Below are 16292 nucleotides of genomic sequence, written 5' to 3'. Positions count from 1 at the left end.
CCCCATGCCAGCCAGCATCCCTGCCCCTACAAGGACAGCGTGGGGCTAGGCAGAAAGGCACCCGGTTGGGAATCATGGAACCTGCGTTCTAGCACCAGATAGGCCACTGCATGCTGAGTCACCTCTCTGGGCCTCAGAGTCTGAGGGGGTTTAGACCAACTTGAAGGTCCATTCCAGGACCAATTTCTATGACTCACTGACTCCCAACTAATCTCTTCAGAGTTCGAAGTGGGGAGTGGAAGCCAAGCAAGAATTTGGACTGCTGCCCTGGTGGAGGTAGCTGATTTTCTGCAATATCTGTGGGTTTCCAGAGTGTGCTGTTTCCACTCCCACCCTGGCCTGCGATCTTCTAAACCATCCAGGGAATGACCAAGAGGCCTCCCACAGGCAAAGGAACTGCTTCTCCCTCAGGCCTGCTGTGATATCTTGGCTAAGCTGGAGGAGGCTGGTTTGGTTGGCAATGCACGACTCTACCAGGAAACAGTGCTGGAATTGCTCAGGGGACCAGGAATCCACTGTGGCTTTTAATGCTAATAATACCAATAAGTATAGCTAAAAACATTTACGGAGTACCAATAGGCCAAGCACTGTTCTACGCATGCTTTGCATATTTTAACTCATTTAATTATCTCCACAGTCCTATAAGCTAGGTATTATTATTATCATCTCTATTTTACAGATGAAGAAACCAAGGCACAGAGAGCTTAAAGTATTGGCTCAAGGTCACACAGCTAGTAGGTGAGGTAGTGAGATTTAAATCTGGGCAACTTGGCACCTCAATCCTTGCTCTTAATCTCTTTGTTACAGTGCTATGTGGTTGTCCAAATCATCCCCAAGGAGAAAAAAAGAAACGAGAAGCTTGGGGAATGTGGCTGCAAAGTAGACTCTTAAACAAGCTTGAGTTTCTTTAGGGATTATACATAGAAAAAAAAATCTACACCCAAACTCAAACATGATAAGGTGGACTAGACCTCCAGGAAGATGGTTAGGAAGAGGTTCAAAATGCTACGATAGGGTAAAGGACCTTTCCAGAACTACTAACAGAGAATGGAAGCTACAAGATGACAAATGTCACTTCGGTAAAATAAAGAACTTTCTTCAAGCACTATCCAAAGATGGATTGGGCTGTACCAGGAGGTGGTGAGCTCCTCATCACTGCAGATATAGAAGCAGAGGCCAGAGAGAGAGGGGTAGTTGTGTAAAGGCCTCAACTCATAGACCATGCAGTTATATTAACATACTAGATTGTTGCACTTCTGGTAGGAAACATGCCAGTGAACCAAACAGAATATTCCAAGAAAAAGTTTGCAGGTTTTAGCTTATTTTAAGAAAGATTCATTATAAACAAATAATTGCCACATCCAAATTAAACCAAATTAATCCTTCCTTTTTCTTAAGTGCACCATGCAATTTTCAATCATTAGAAAATAGAGGCAGCCTAGGTCATCCAAAAGGGATTTGGAGTGAGATCTAATTTTGAATCCAGGCTGTGCCATTTAGCATGTGGCCGCGTGCAACTTACTTAAGCTCTTTGTGTTTTGGTCACCTCATCCAAAAATGGTGATATTGCATCCTAACTCTCAAGGTGGCTGTGAGGATAAAAGTAAAGTTTAGCATAGTACCTGGCACACAGTAGGTACCCCAAAAGTTATAAGTATGAATATAATTACAACAACACCTTGGGAGTGGCCACAGCTAGTAAGAGACACTGGAGAGAAAATCAGTGTGATGTTTATCGCAAAGTGGAAATCTTGGTTACGGACATCTGTAGAGCGACAAAGACATCTAGAGAATAAATTTGAAAAGCAGTTCTGTGAACAATATCTGGCCCAGCTAAGGACAAATTCAATGCACAACATTCATTCAATGATAAAAGAGGAAGATATGAATATATGGGAAGTTATAGAATACAGTTTTGCTCACTTATCTGCAATATGATTTGAGGTTAGGGGATTTATGGCTGATTTAGTCAAAGCATCTGGTCTGAAGACACATGAAGAACATGTTTAAATTTGCAATCATTTTTTAAGGGTTTCTCTCCTCGAATAACTAAAAGAAGAAAAGTAGAGTCTTTGGAGTCAGACAGGTCTGGGTTCAAATTCTGGGTGTGCCAAACATTTGCCATGTGACCTTGACTTCTCTTAGTCTCTGACCCTCAATTCCCTCATCTATAGAATGGAGATGGTAATGCTACCTCACAGGTGGAGTTGAGCAATGACTGGATTCAAGGGCCCAGCCCGGGCCTGGCATAGTGAGGTTGCTCAATAAATAAGACCAATTGTTATTCCACAAATGCCAAATCAGCATAACGCATCATGCCCTGAATCCTAGGCTGGCCTTGTCAGTGTATGGAGGTGTCTTTCATCTGAAGCAAGTTGGGAATTATCGAATTTCAAACTTGCTGAACTTGCACGGGACCAGTTGATTTTATACCTCCTGATGTAGCCTCAGGTCAGAGGCAATGAAGGAGTAAGTACAAGCCTTTAGTGAGGGACTAGTGCTACTACATAGCACAGACGGGTCAAACTGTGAGTGATATTTCCATTTACTAGTGAAGAGGGATACTGCAGCTCAGCTTTCTATATGATATACTACTCACAGAGAAGAAAGAAGGAATATTTCAGGAGTTGTGTCCAATTCTAGAATATCTGGAAATGGGAAGATTTCAAGTGGTACTAGAGCAATGGAAACAGTAGGTGTAGGGAATAAGAAAAACAGGAAAAGACTAACAAGACAAGGGAGAACAATATAATGATATTTTAACTGAGTTCTAAAATTGCTACAGGTGTTCCTGTTGGCCAACTTTTCCAACTCAGTATTTTGGAGAATTGCTTTTTTTCTTGATGAGATTGTATCTTTGATTTTATAATAGAAGCTCATGGAAAGCAGGATCACTGTATAGCTAACTTTATTGAAATGTATCTATTCCAACGATGTGAGGGAGACACTGACAAAGAAAACTAATAAACATGTTTCCTTGTAATGTGACTAGTTACAGCTCCCAGAGAGGAAATCTACCCACTCATCTGGTTCTAGTTCTGCAAATGGAATCTAAGGAGAATGTGGCCTTAAAAGCTCAGCAAGGACTTTAAAAATCAGTGGTGAGAAGAAAAACAAGGCTGAACTTACCTCTGTCATGCGGGGCTTGCGGGAGCTGGATGGCACAAGCCTTCCTGCCTCAGGATGCGGAGCTGTGGCCATGGTGTATGTCTCTTTGCTCACTTTCTGCTTAGACCTCAGGAGGGACAAAGCAGCTTTAGTGGAAACCCCCGGAAGGTTGGGGTTGTACAAACTTATGCACCAACCAGCGTAAACAGAGGACCTCCTATCTGCATGCTGGATGTGATTTGGCTTAATGTAGTTTAAATAGCACCAACTGACATTAGTGGTTGTGTGGAGGCTGGGGAACTGCAGTACCTTCTTTGAGTCCATACCTTCTTGCAACTTTGCTGGTCTGGAGGACATTTCTGACAGAGGCAGAGAACTGGGAGGTGCCAGGGGAGGGAGATCAGGTTGTTCCTTGGAATCTTCTTTCTTCACACTCAGTGGGGGCAACCCTCTTCGGTGAGGTTTGCAAGATGGCTGGGCATATTCTTTCAAAGCTTCTGAGCCTGGGGCTGCCCCATGGGGCAATGTGGGGTGAGGAATTTCCTTTGGGTCAGATGGATCTGAGGACAGACTGGACAGCACTTCTAGCTCTCTCCTACTCTGTCCCTGGCTGCCTAAGGATTTCTCTGGCCTCTTCCCATCCTCAGTGCTGGTAAGCACCACACTGCATGGTTTTACTAGCTCAAGTTTTTCATCTGCCTTGAAAGCCTCCTCCTCCTTCACCCTTTTTTGCTGCTGGGTTTCCATGGTAAGTTCAAGGCTGCCAGCTGGTGAAAGAACACGTTTGCTTCCCCCTGCTGTTGATGAACACCCCTCTAGGCTCAAGACACTCTCTGATGACAGGGAGGTGCCTTTTCTTTCAGGTAATGTCACAGGCACTCTCAGGTATGGAGTTGGGAAAGCTCTGCTTTGCTCTTCACTTAACCCAGATGGTCCGGGCACAGCCTCATGCACATCTGCCCCACACACAGTCTTCCCTTTGGATGGGGGCTCCTCAAACTTGGGAAGAGACACAGTTGCTGAGCTTCCTTGGGATTGGGTGACCAAGATCTGGGAAAGGGTGGTGTACATTGCGCTCCCATAGGACGGCATGTTGGTCTGAACACGGACAGGTACAACCAGGGACACCATGGCGTCTGGACAGGCAGGCAGGGCCAGTGGAGGGGCTGATGTAGGAGCTGAAGAGCTGGCTGGGGGAGCAATGGGGTGTAGCTGAATGTCACTGCTGTACTCTGTGCTGGGGGAGAGACCAGCACTCCCTGTTGCCAGTGGGGCCAGGCTGGTTTTGATCTGGGGAAGATGGCTTTCCACATCACCAGGGAGCTGAAGCGCAAACTGGGATTGCAGAGGCAGGAAAAATCCAGAAGAGAGTGCTGAGGAGGTAGGGTATGGCATGGGGAGAAAAGAAGGGGGCTCCCGGAAGGGGATGCTGGCTGGGTGAGGAATGAGCTGGGGGAGATGCATTTGGCCTGGGTGTAGAACTGCAGGTTGGAGAGGAAGTGGTGGGGCTTGAAATAAGGAGGGAGGAAGTGGGGGCACAGAGTACGGTGGAGAGAGGAGGCTGGACATGGTCTGGGTGGAAAAAAATTCTGAGGACTGTCCTGGCTCGTGCTGCAGAAGGTGCTGGAAGGAGAAAAGGGAGACGGGTGGGGGCAGGTACGGCTTCTCATGCAGGGGAGGCTGGGCCGTGGGGTGGTGGAACACCTGCAGTGCTTCTGTGTAGGGTGTGGTGGGCCCCAGGTGGGGTCTGTCCTGCCCCTGGCTCTTGCCTCCTGGGTGCCCACCCAGTGAGGTGGCCGCTACCGAAGTCTGGGGCAATGAGCTTTTGGTGGACGCTTTACTGGACGAGGGCAGTGGTTCCTCGCTCTCCTGTCTTCCTTTGGGGGTAGTCTCCGGTGGCTCTGTTTCTGGAGGCCTGCTCAGAGAGGCCTGTCTCACCAAAAAGCATTTTCTTCTCTCTGGTGGGGCCACTGGCGCTGGTGGGGCCACGGGGGCTGGTGCAGAAGGGCCTGTCAAGGACAAGCTGCCGTAGTCGAAGGATTTGCTGCGTGTCTCGGTCATGTGGGCAGAATGGGAAACGTTGGGGCTCTGCTCTGAGGCTGACCTCCGCATCTCTCGGGCGTGTGGGTGATGGCTGGGGACAGTCAGCATGTGGGTGCCCAAGGGTTTGGAGCGCATGTCAGATGAGGGACCGGGGGCCTCTGCTTTCCCGTGGTCATCCCTGTCAAAGGAAGCTGAGCGGCTGGATCCGCTCAGAGAGACGCTGCTCTCCTGGCTTGGGCTGCGAGACAGCGGCACGGAGGACTCGAAGCTGGACTCTCCCGACGACTGGGCCATCTCCGCCAGGCGCAGTCTCTTCTTCTTGGGTGGCAGCTTCTCAGCTGGGAGCTGGGCAAGTGTCTGGCTACGCTGGGGCCATTGGAACTCCTCTGTCTTCTCGGGTTCCTTAGGAGGCGGCTCAGGCTCGGTGTCTGGCCGGTCAGTCTCCTCGGTCACCAGGATCTCAGGAACCTGAATATTGGGCTGGCGGACCAGCTTGGGCTGCAGGGAGTGAGCTGAGCGTCCATGTGGGGCAGGAGGGGGTGATGGGAATGGGGCCAGAGGTTTGTCTTCCCCTTCCAAGCCACTGGGCTGCTCGAGAGAGTCAGACTTCTCAAAGGAGCTGGTGTGCTGGATGACAGAGATTTCTTTGGACATTGCTCTCCTCTCCTTCCCTGATTCTGAGCCAGACCCTAGCTTGGGAGTCCTTGGCTGGAAGCCCGTGGGTCCCTCTAAGGAGGGTACTGATTTACTTGGTTCTGCTGGTGACTTGGTGGATTCCAGGGGAAGGTTCCGAGCAGCATCGGATGGCCCAGGGCTGCCAAACTGACTTTTTGTCGACTCGAAGGCAGGTGGCTCTTCCTCATCCCCCAGGCTCTTCTCTTTCCTCCTCTTCCTCAGTGGAGTGAGTTCCAAGGTGGTCCCCAGTTTATAGTGCATCATCTGGGACCACGGCTCATGCTCAGCCTGACTCTTTTCAGCTTCCGGAGATGCATGAGCACCTGCAGAGATGGGCTTTGTGATCTGAAGCTCCGAGCAGTAGTATTTTTTATGGGCTTCATAGTTATCCCTTTTCTTGTACCGAGCACCACATATGTTACATTCATAGATCACCCCTTTCGTTTTCAAACCCTTCTTGGTCTTTTTGGTAAGTTCGCTTTCCTTGGGTTCCGGTTCGTCTGAGGGTTTGGAGGCTGTGTCTTTGCTACTTGGTCCAGCCTCCTCAGAGCTGTACTCCCCTCCCAAAGGTAATTCAATGGCCGGCTGGCGCTTCAGCATCCGGGGGTGGGAGGTAAACACTTGACTGCTGCGGCTCAGGGCATCGGAGTCGGTGATATGGTCATCAAAGGAGTAGCTACCGCGGAAGGTGTGGTGGGGGGTACTGATAGTGCAGGCGGCAGAAGGCATTGAGTGGCTTCTCAGCAGAGGCACAGGGGGGGTGGTGCTGGGCGGGTGCTGCAGGCTCAGCAGTGATTGTTCGGGCTTGGTTTTCTCGCTGTGGGATGACAGGGGGTCCCGGTAGAGGCTGGACTTGGGGGACTCCATGCTGCTGCGCCTCGACAGCGAGCTCCGCCTCGGTTTCACGCTGTCTATCTCGCTGGTGTCCACCACGGCCTCGTTGATGGTGATGAGCTTCGTGATGTGCTCGATCACCTGCGTGCGGGGCACAGACAAAGGCACCAGGCTGGGCTTGTCTTCGGTGGACAGGGGCAGCAGGGGCTGGGTGGAGGTGGCTGTCAGCATGGCCGTCCGCTGCCCTATCCGCCCGCACTTGCCGAAGATGATCTCAGCGTAGGATTTGGCGTTGGTGTTTGGGGGGCTGACCTGCTGCTCGGCGCTCTCAGAGCGGGAGAAATACCCAGACTCCGTGCTGCCCTTGCTGCCTGGGCTCAGAAACGCCTGCTCGTCAATCACCTTCTTCCTCTCGCTCAGGCGGAGGGCCAGCTTCTGCTTAATCGTGTGGGTGTCTTCAGGTTTATGGCTCAGGGGGTGCTCAGATGAAGGTTCCACAAATGGAAGGGGGTCCTCAAGCGACTGGGCCGAGCTGGACTGGGACAAGGAACAGCGTTCGAGGCTGGAACCGTGGCTCCCGGAGCTGTACAGCCCGCTGGAGAGGAGGGCCTGCTTGGGCCTGGGGGAGAGCTCTGTGGGGTGCCCGGACGTGGCACCGGTTTCCTCTTCTGAATCTGTGCTTTCTCCCTCGGTGGGCTCCTCAAACTCTTCCCCGGGGAGCCTCTCCATCTCCAGTCCAGGGGGGTACATCTCGCCACCCATGCCCGAGGCCAGGCCTGCTTTGATGCGGTGGGCATGCGACTTCCTGTGCTTGTAGAGGTTACTCTTGGTCTTGAAGGAGAAGCCGCAGGGGCCGCAGGGGTAGGGCCTCTCACCCGTGTGCGAGCGTATGTGCTTCTGCAGCACGCTGGGCTTGGCACAGGGCCGGCTGCAGTACTGGCAGATGTACTTGCCCGGCTTCTGCGGTTTCCTCTCCTTCTTGTGCACCTCTTCTGCGGGCTTCACGGAGACCTGGGAGGGGCGAGGCACAAAGATTTTGGGGATGCCAGGCAGATCCTCGGGGGGAAGGATGGAAGCATGGGATGGCAGGAGCTGGCTCTGGGGATGGAGCCCAGGGGCCACGAAGGAGCCTGAGGGTCCAGGCCGCATGGGGTCGACCAGCTGCCACGTGGACCCCTCCAGGAGGTGCTCGGGTTTGCCAGGTGACATGAATGCTGGTGTCAGAGGGTGCTGCGGAAGCTGCGAGACGTGGACGGAGGCTTCGATGGAGGGCCTCTTGGGGGGCTTCTGCTGCTGTCCTGTTTTCTCCTGAGAGCCTTCCCTAAGAACTGATGAGGGGCCCGGGAAGGGCTGTGGGGCTAGGAGCTCTTGAGGGGGGCTCTCTTGGGTGGCAGCAGTGCTGCTGCCTGGGTATGGGACGCTGGAAGAAACACTGGTCTGAATGGCCTCTCCTTTGGTCAGCCGCTTCCGGGGACTTCCCTCAGCCTTCTTGGTACCCCTGACACTTTGTTCAGGATCCATGACCTTCCCAGAGACTTCAGATGCTATTCAGGGAGAGCTGGGGCAGGCTGCATTTATGAATAATCCAAGTGTCCCAAAGAGGTGTCCAGCTTTGGCCACATTGGCCAAGAGCTGTGGAAGCCAAACCCAAGACGGCTTTGGGAGTTTTTTGCAAGTGTCACCGGCTGCGAGTGAACTCAGAGCAGGTCGTCAGGGCCCAAGCTATTCATATTGGTGAGGTATGGCCCTCTACTTTGCAGACAGAAAATGCACCAGCACTTTCTGCCTGAATGTCTGTTGGGAAAACGTCATGAGGGACGTCAGTATTGCCATTGTATTGTTTCAGTTGGCAGTGGCAGGTGGCCCCCACGAGTCCCCCATGTGCTATGCAAATGGTTGAAGGTTGGTGATGTCTGAGTCCATGGCCCAGTCATCCCTGGTCCTGGCACAGGAGATGCCACGCTGGATGCTGGCGGTGGCTCCGTTCTGGCCTCTTTTCCCCTTTAGTTCCGTGTTGAAGATCACTGGCCTCAGAGGAGAAATCACGCTCTTCTACATGACAGAATACACACACAGAGAAATACACACACAGAGAGAAGAGAGAGTTACTGTGACTTGTCTGCAGCCTGGGTGCCGAGACGCCATGCCACACCTGGCTGAGACTCTCAGAGCTTAGCCAGGGAAACAGCCAGAATCATGGGCCCCCTCCGGGCGCCCATGCGCTGCCATCCTGCCCTCACCCACTTCCCAGTTGGCATGGGTGACTTGAATGCCAATGTGTTTCTGAGGCCTGGGGCTGTGTGCGGCATTGAGGGCAAAGGCGGGGGAGGGAGGGCTCTGGGAGCTGCAGGGCAGGTAGGAAACCAAGGACTGGGCTCCCGTCTCTGTTTTGCGATCCGCTCCGAATGGGTTTGAGCTCTCTAAGCCTCAGTTACCTAATCTGTAAAATGGATAATAACAACTCCTGCCTCAACGATGACAACTCTGCCTCAGGGCCACAGTGGGGTCCAAGGAGGTAAGGGGTGTAAATGCCACTGCGGCAGGTGCAAGAGGAAGTGCCCATGAGTCATTCAGGGGTGAGTTTTCTAAGGGGTGGATTATGCTCAGGTTAGTATTCCTCTCTGGCCCTGGGTTCCACAACTGTCTGCAAGGGACATCACTCATGCTTTTTACCCCCTTACTAGCCCACTCGCCAGCTTTCATGGCAAAGCTGCAAACCATTGCCACAGCCTGTGGGAACTCACAATTGATCATAGCTATGACCACCTGATCCAAATAATTGTCAGGAGGATCTTTCTGGAAGGTTCCCCCAGCTTTGCAGCCTTTCTCATCCCCTCAGTGCCCTGGGGATGCCCTGGAAGAAGCTCAGGATGGGGATCCTTGCCCAGGGCAGGGGCAAAATTGGTCTGTGTGGAGCTCCAAGTATGTGCCTCCCTGCCAGGGCCAGCTGCAAGTCAGGCAGTCCACGCTTCCTGGTGTCCGAGTGCATCCCCAGGGCCCTTCTCCCCAAGAGGATGGTCAGAATTTCAAAGCTGGAGGTCGCCGTGGACTCAGTCTCACCCAATCACCTCACTTTCCAATTGAGAAAACCAAGGCCCACCAAGGGAAGGTGGCCTGCTTAAGGGCCCATGTTTCAGCACCTGGACCAGGGCCTCCCACATCCAGAGTTTGCTCCCAAGCCCTTTCTCAGGTGTGCATCCCCTGGGCGAGGCCCCGAGCGAGCTGTCAGTGCCTCTGTGCTTCCTTCTTCTCCTGAAGCACACCCTGCTCCCCGCACCCATGGTGTTCAGAAGGTTAGCAAGTCTTTAAGACTCAAAAAATTGTCTCTCCCAAGTCCGAGCTTCAAGCATGTCCATCCCCCAGATGGTGCGCATTGCACTCTTTGTGTATGCATATACCTGTCCCCTCAGGGCAACATACGTAACCTAAACATCTGCACCCCCATAATATGCTGAAATAAAAAAAAAATTATCTTTCAAATGGCAGAGCCTGGGACACTGTGATATGCTGTGGAGAGGCAGGTGACAGGTCTTTTAGCTAAAAATTATATCCTGTAAGTTTACCCTTCTGTGTTTCTTATCTTGGTTCTACAAAGAATTCAAGGTGGCCGGGTGCGGTGGCTCACGCCTGTAATCCTAGCACTCTGGGAGGCCGAGGCGGGAGGATTGCTTGAGGTCAGGAGTTTGAGACCAGCCTGAGCAAGAGTGAGACCCCCGTCTCTACTATAAATAGAAAGAAATTAGCCAAACAACTAAAAATAGAAAAAATTAGCTGGGCATGGTGGTGCATGCCTGTAGTCCCAGCTACCCGGGAGGCTGAGGCAGGAGGATCGCTTGAGCCCAGGAGTTTGAGGTTGCTGTGAGCTAGGCTGAAGCCATGGCACTCTAGCCCAGGCAAGAGAGTGAGACTCTGTCTCAAGAAAAAAAAAAAAAAGAAAAAGAAAAAAAGAATTCAAGGTGACTATAACAAAAGCATGTTTATAGAATAATGACAAACTATAAATATAAGAAAACTATAAATGAAAATAACAAATCAGAACAGAAAATTCAAATAAGGCAGAAAGTCAGGATTGGTGGGATAAAAAGAACACCGCTATACCAATCGTTAGGGCTTGCAGTGTTTCCATAGTTCAGCTACACATGTATATAGGAGCTTTCTGGCAGTCAAGGAGAAAACGGAGATGTGGTTCGTTATAGAGTCCTTATCACCAGAGAAGAAGAAACATCTAAGTTCCTTGCAAGAAGCAAAGCGTTGCTCGAAAAGAACTTTTACACGTGGTACTTCAGTCAGGGGTGGTGAATGATGCAGGAGACCATCTATGTCTTCAGTGACATCCCTCTAGCAAATGCGGTCATTGATTTTTGTCAATGGAAGGCCACAAGTCAGCAAAGGCTATTCTCTGGGCAGTCAAAAGCCTCCTCTGACTTGGGCAGAGAAGCCGTCCTCCCAAAGCAGGCTGAGTGTGGGGAAGGCAGGGAATCTCATTGCATTGTATCGCGGTCGACAGGATGGCCATGTATGAATCACGCAAACTGGGGCACTTTTGAGAGCAAAAGGGCACTGCTGGTAAATATGGAGGAACAATGGAAATAGGCCGGGGCAGTCCCAGGCAAACAACGGGATAAATGGTTTCCCTCACCGCTAATATTTCCCTTGTGGCCAGAACCAGGCACAAGTATGCAACTGTCTCTGGGTGTCTGGTATGAACTTTTGATCTTTGCTGTGAGGATTGAAATTACACCGTGGTCTCCCAGTGGGTTGTCTAGTCCAACCCCTCACTTGACACGTGAGGAGACTGAGGGCTACTAGAAAGATGTCATCCCTTTCCCTAAAAGTCACCCAGGAATGGTGGCAGAGCTGGGCCATCCTGTGCCTCCCCACCCCACGGCCAGGGCTGTCTCCCACCTCAATTAATTCACATTCTCTGTGACTTCAGTGGCATGATGGGCACTGCAGTCTTCGCCTCCCTATTGCATCAAAGCACGGGCACGACCCCAGGGGACATTGCCGTTTCCATAGTGAGGAGTGTCGGGAGGTGTCTAGTGCCTGAGCAGCAGCGTCGGCTGTCCTACTTATGCCCTAACCCCACTGTGCGTGCGTGCCAGAAGCAATGGGAAGCCCAGATAAGTTGGGGAGCCCATCCTGGCGCAGTACCCCAGGCCTCGCTTACCAGGCAGAGGTGGGCAGAAGCGCCGAGCCTTCTAAACATCAGACAAGGCGGCCATGGTCACCTGCAGTGCAGACAGAGGACTGTGCTCTGTGCTGTGCTGGCACCCCTGGGCCTGACTGCACCCGTGTGTGGGAGAGGCCTCGGTGCTGTTGTGCGTCATCAGGGCTGACTACACTTCCTATTTCTATGAATCTTGCATGCAAGGATCTCAAAGCACGCCCAGAACAGTGGCTAGTGGCAAGCTTTGCTTCTTCCCGAGGATGGATGGGACCCTGCTGTGTGACTAGATGGTGAAATGATCAGTCTGAGTAGGGGGCCGCTGGCCAGGGAGGACCCTACATTGTTCATCCCTGTGTTCTCCCTTCACTGAGCCACAGGGCCCTCCAGGGACAGGTGGGGAAGCGTCCAGTGGCTGGGGTTTGGTGCAATTCCCAGGGCCAGGTGGGAGGGGAAGGGTGGATGAGGGAGACAGGTGACTGGTGTGTCATCACTGGGCCTGGTGCGACTGGGGTGACTCACTGGGCCAGCACTGCCTGCCTAGGGACGGTGTCCAGCCTATACCTGAGAGCTGGACCTGGTGTTCCTCCAGGGAGGGGGCCTGCTGCCTGCACCTGTGAGGGAGGAGCAACAGGACAGCACTGCTGGCCACCAGAATGCAGAGTCAGGAGGCCTGTGAGCCGGAAGAGCCACCCCTCCACTCTGCACACAGAGTAGCGGAGCCACGGTGGGGAACGGCGGGCTCAGGCCACACTGGTCCTGGGGCTCGTGGCCAGTGCTCTGGACTAGCCTGCTCCACCGCATCACAGCAGGCCTGAGGGGCTTCATACAAGGCGCGGTGGGCGGGGGCAGCCAGGAGACGCAGATGTAGGAGAACCTATGAGACCTAAGGAGACCTCCCCTGTAGCGTGCATAACAGTTTAGCAGTGGCATAAATCGTTTGTTACTTAACTCTTTAAGTCCTTTAGAAGGACTGTTCTAATCACTGTGACCAAGAGGCACTAAGAAAGATGGCTCTTTCTACCTTTTCTGGTTCTATGTGTGAAATTTTAATATAGACTTGAAGTGACAGGGAGAAAAGCTGTTTCTCCAGGGTATTGGTGAAGGCACCTGTGAAAGTCACCAGAGAAATGGGGTCAGAGCCAGAGGGTTTTTCTGACAGGGCCCAGGACCTGGGCCAGCAGGGGCCTGAACCCCAGGCCAGAAGGAGGAGGGACAGTCTCTGCGGATGGTTGCAGAATGGCCTTGGGGTCCATGTTGCCGGGCTGTGGCAGCCACAGCCCCCAGAGAGCTCTGGCTTAGAAACCAGCGTATAGCCATGAGGAGAACCTGAGCTTCCACGGGCAGTTGGTTAACATATCAGACAATTTGGCTCCCACTTCCAGAAGCTTCCATAGGCCTAGCTGTTAGAGTAACCCAACAGGAAGACATCGGGGCTTGCTGGGGCTGGAGCCACAGGACTCAGGGGAGTGGGGATTGATGTAGGAGCCCACTGGGCCCAGGCATGGAGGCCTGAAGCTCTGAAACCCAACCAGAAAGCACCTTCTGCACACAGGGTATCGGGACAACACGGCTGTCGCCCAGAGTGGCCACCCCAGAGGAACTTACCAGCTGGGAGATGGGAGGAGGGCTCTCCCAGGTGGATCATTCCCCCGGTCCTGGCAGGAGGCCAGCCTGAGTCTGCCTTGGGCTCTGTACTGAGGAGCTTGGGCCACCAGCCAAGCTAGATAAGGCTGAGGCAGGATGGGGACAGGGGCCTGATGCTCAGGAAGCTGTTAGGTCGAGCCGTCCCCAGACTGGTGCAGCTTAATGAAGTTCTTTGTTTGTAGTTTACTAAATTACATGCACTCACACACACACACATACATGTGCGTGCACGTGCATGCATGCAAACAAACCCCGATATACCAAAATCGGGTCAAAAATTTTACTGACAATAATAAAACATACTGATCTCAAAAATATCAGGAAAGTAAACCTTCCTTTTAGCTTCAATACGTGGGAACCCAGGGCCCGAGGCTACAGACGGGACAGGAGGCAAGCAGTAAATATTCTTAGTTAATGTTCCAACGACAAAACCGATGCCCCTTCTGAGACCCTCTGTGTGCGTTACTCTCTGTGGGGGGCACCTGTGCACCCGCGAGCTGGAGCAGAATTCCTCACCGGCAAAGAAAAGTAAAAGTGCTGTGGGCTCAGATGGTGGCAAGACAGGCCAGGGGTGGGGACACGGGCCTGGGGACTAACAGGGAGAAGTGGTCAGAGAACCATAGAAGGAAGCCTGGACAAAGACGGTGGCCAAGGCCAAGGTGGAGCTCCGGCTGGGACTAGGGAATGTGGCAGAGACTGGGCATTTCTCCCACTAGCCAGTCCTCTTTCTCATAGCAACAGAAGCCCCCTGAGCCTTAGCTGGGTCTCTGGCCACTCAGCTGGAGACCGAATTTCCCAGCCTCCCTTGTAGCTAGTTCTGGCCAAGGAGGCACAGAGCTCCTAGATCACAGCCAGAGGAAAAGCACTTGCCCTGCACTCCCTCTCCACTTTCTCAGAAAGGAACATGGTTGTGGTGGCAGAAAGCCAACTCTGACCACATGGACGAGGACATCACCCCGAGGGACGGTGGGAGAAGAGTGGATGATGGCATGCAGTGAAGACACCTGCCCCTGAGAGAGGACACCTTCTCTCTTATTTAAGCCAGTTAGTCGATCCCTTTGGAGCAGTCCCCTTTGGAGCTAGCTCACACAGGGGACTGGAGTGGGGTCTTGGTCCCTGGGAGGCAGAAAAGAGCTCTGCAGAGCCCAGGCCTGGCGAAGTGGGGACACAGGCAGAGGTGGCAACACAGGTCAGGGTTTAGGCCTGAAGCACAGTGAATAAGTGTAAGTGTCCCGTCACTGCACGCATGCATGTGGCACCACAGCACAGCCACCCCCAAGACAGATTTGGGACTCAGACAGCTTGCATTTTAACTCTGGCTCCTCCACCTCCCAACCGGAAAACTTTGGGACTTCTCTAAGCCTCAGTCTCCCCACCTGTAAAATGGGGACAACAAAAGTACCATGTGTGGTTTAAATTGATTTAATTCATATCAGTTGCTTCATGTGGTACCTGGTATATAGCAAGCATTCAAGAAATAACAGCCATTATTATTACTGAGGGAACTATTTCTGCTGAGGGGCTGTCGTGGCCGGATGGAAACAGCTCTGGATTCCAACCCTGGCCCTGCCGCCTTCAGGCTGACAGGTTGTCATGGGACTGAACGGGGTTATCACAGATGTGAAGCGCCTGGCATACAGATGGCGCTCAAGAAATGAGAGCCGATGTTGAACCCGGAGGTCAAAGTGGGGCCTCCAAAGAAGCCAATGTCACGCTGAACCACCCAGATACTGGCACAGACCTTCTAAGTTCCCCCAGACAAGGGGCGCACTGGTTCCTGGGCTGGGCAGGGCCTCGGCCTGGTCCTAGCAGTGGGAACGGGAACACAGGCGGGAGATCAGGTGGTGACAGGTCTGAGGGATCTGACTGTATGGGACGCTTTTCAGATGGAATGTGTCGTACCGACCCAGGGCTCGAGCTAGAACTAAAGACAGTCGCGGATGAAAATCATCACCATCCCTGTGCACAGCTTTCCAGGCCACCCGATCCACCCCGCTGCCTCCATGGAAGCCGCACTGCGTGGTCTCCTACTGAGACTGAGGTTTTGGGGTCTCCAATGCACTTCTTGTCACTGGATTCCTACGAAATAATGACCAGTCAGTGAGGCCCACGGCAGAGCAGCTCTGTCTTGACAGAGTCCTGAATTCCAGCCTGAATTTCAGCCGAGTGGATGAGTCACATGAGCACAGTCCTGTCCTCGAGCTCACACTCGTGTACCTGTCATTGTCATTTGATTCTGGGGGGAAACTGAGGCCCAGAGAAGAGGCATGATCTGCCCAAGGACATCCAGCTGGGAAGTCTTCAGGCCAAACTGGAGAACATTTCTGAGTCCCTCCATCTCTTGGGGCCATTATCCCTGAACAGCAGGTGCTGGGCTGCAGATCTGGGCTGCAGCTGGGACAGTGAGCGGCACACTAGTGAGTGCCAGGGGGCTGACCTCCTGAGCCTTCTCAGCACAGTTGGGCTGCCTCCCTGGCCTGCCTCCGCCTTTCTCTGGTGTCTGAGGGTTTCCTCCAGCAAGCGCAGATGGAGAGGCCTGGAGTCTCTTTGGCTGCCCTGGGGTCTAGTAATCTGTGGCAGGAAGCCCTGGAGCACAGCTCTGCTGTGTGATCCTAAGCAAGGTATTCCCCTTTCTGGGCCTCAGTTTTCCCTTCTGCAACATGAAGATTGGGGTTGAATGACCTCAAGGGTCACTTGCATTCTGATAATTCTGGATTTAGGAATCTAAGACCAGGTGGCAGTGTGGTCAACTGAAAAATGCTTGCCAAGTTTGCTCGTTCGCTCAGGCTGGCTGCAATACTGATCTTAAGCTGGGGAA

At 52.7% G+C, this 16292-nt stretch overlaps 1 protein-coding gene across 1 annotated transcript in view; it reads right to left on the bottom strand.

Moving 5' to 3' along the window:
* HIVEP3 (human immunodeficiency virus type I enhancer binding protein 3) overlaps nt 1-8181 on the bottom strand; it is a 57247-nt gene extending 49066 nt beyond the window's left edge. Inside the window, exon 1 of the mRNA XM_012646665.1 lies at nt 3130-8181. Coding sequence (XP_012502119.1) covers nt 3130-8181 — 5052 coding nt within the window. The remainder of the gene's footprint in view (nt 1-3129) is intronic.
* Between the last annotated feature and the right edge of the window lie 8111 nt (nt 8182-16292).

Source organism: Propithecus coquereli, unplaced genomic scaffold (genome assembly GCF_000956105.1).
Source record: "Propithecus coquereli isolate 6110/MARCELLA unplaced genomic scaffold, Pcoq_1.0 Scaffold249, whole genome shotgun sequence".
NCBI classification, from domain to species: domain Eukaryota; kingdom Metazoa; phylum Chordata; class Mammalia; order Primates; family Indriidae; genus Propithecus; species Propithecus coquereli.
Note: the sequence above shows the minus strand (reverse complement) of the source record. Positions and strands in the feature narration are given on the sequence as shown.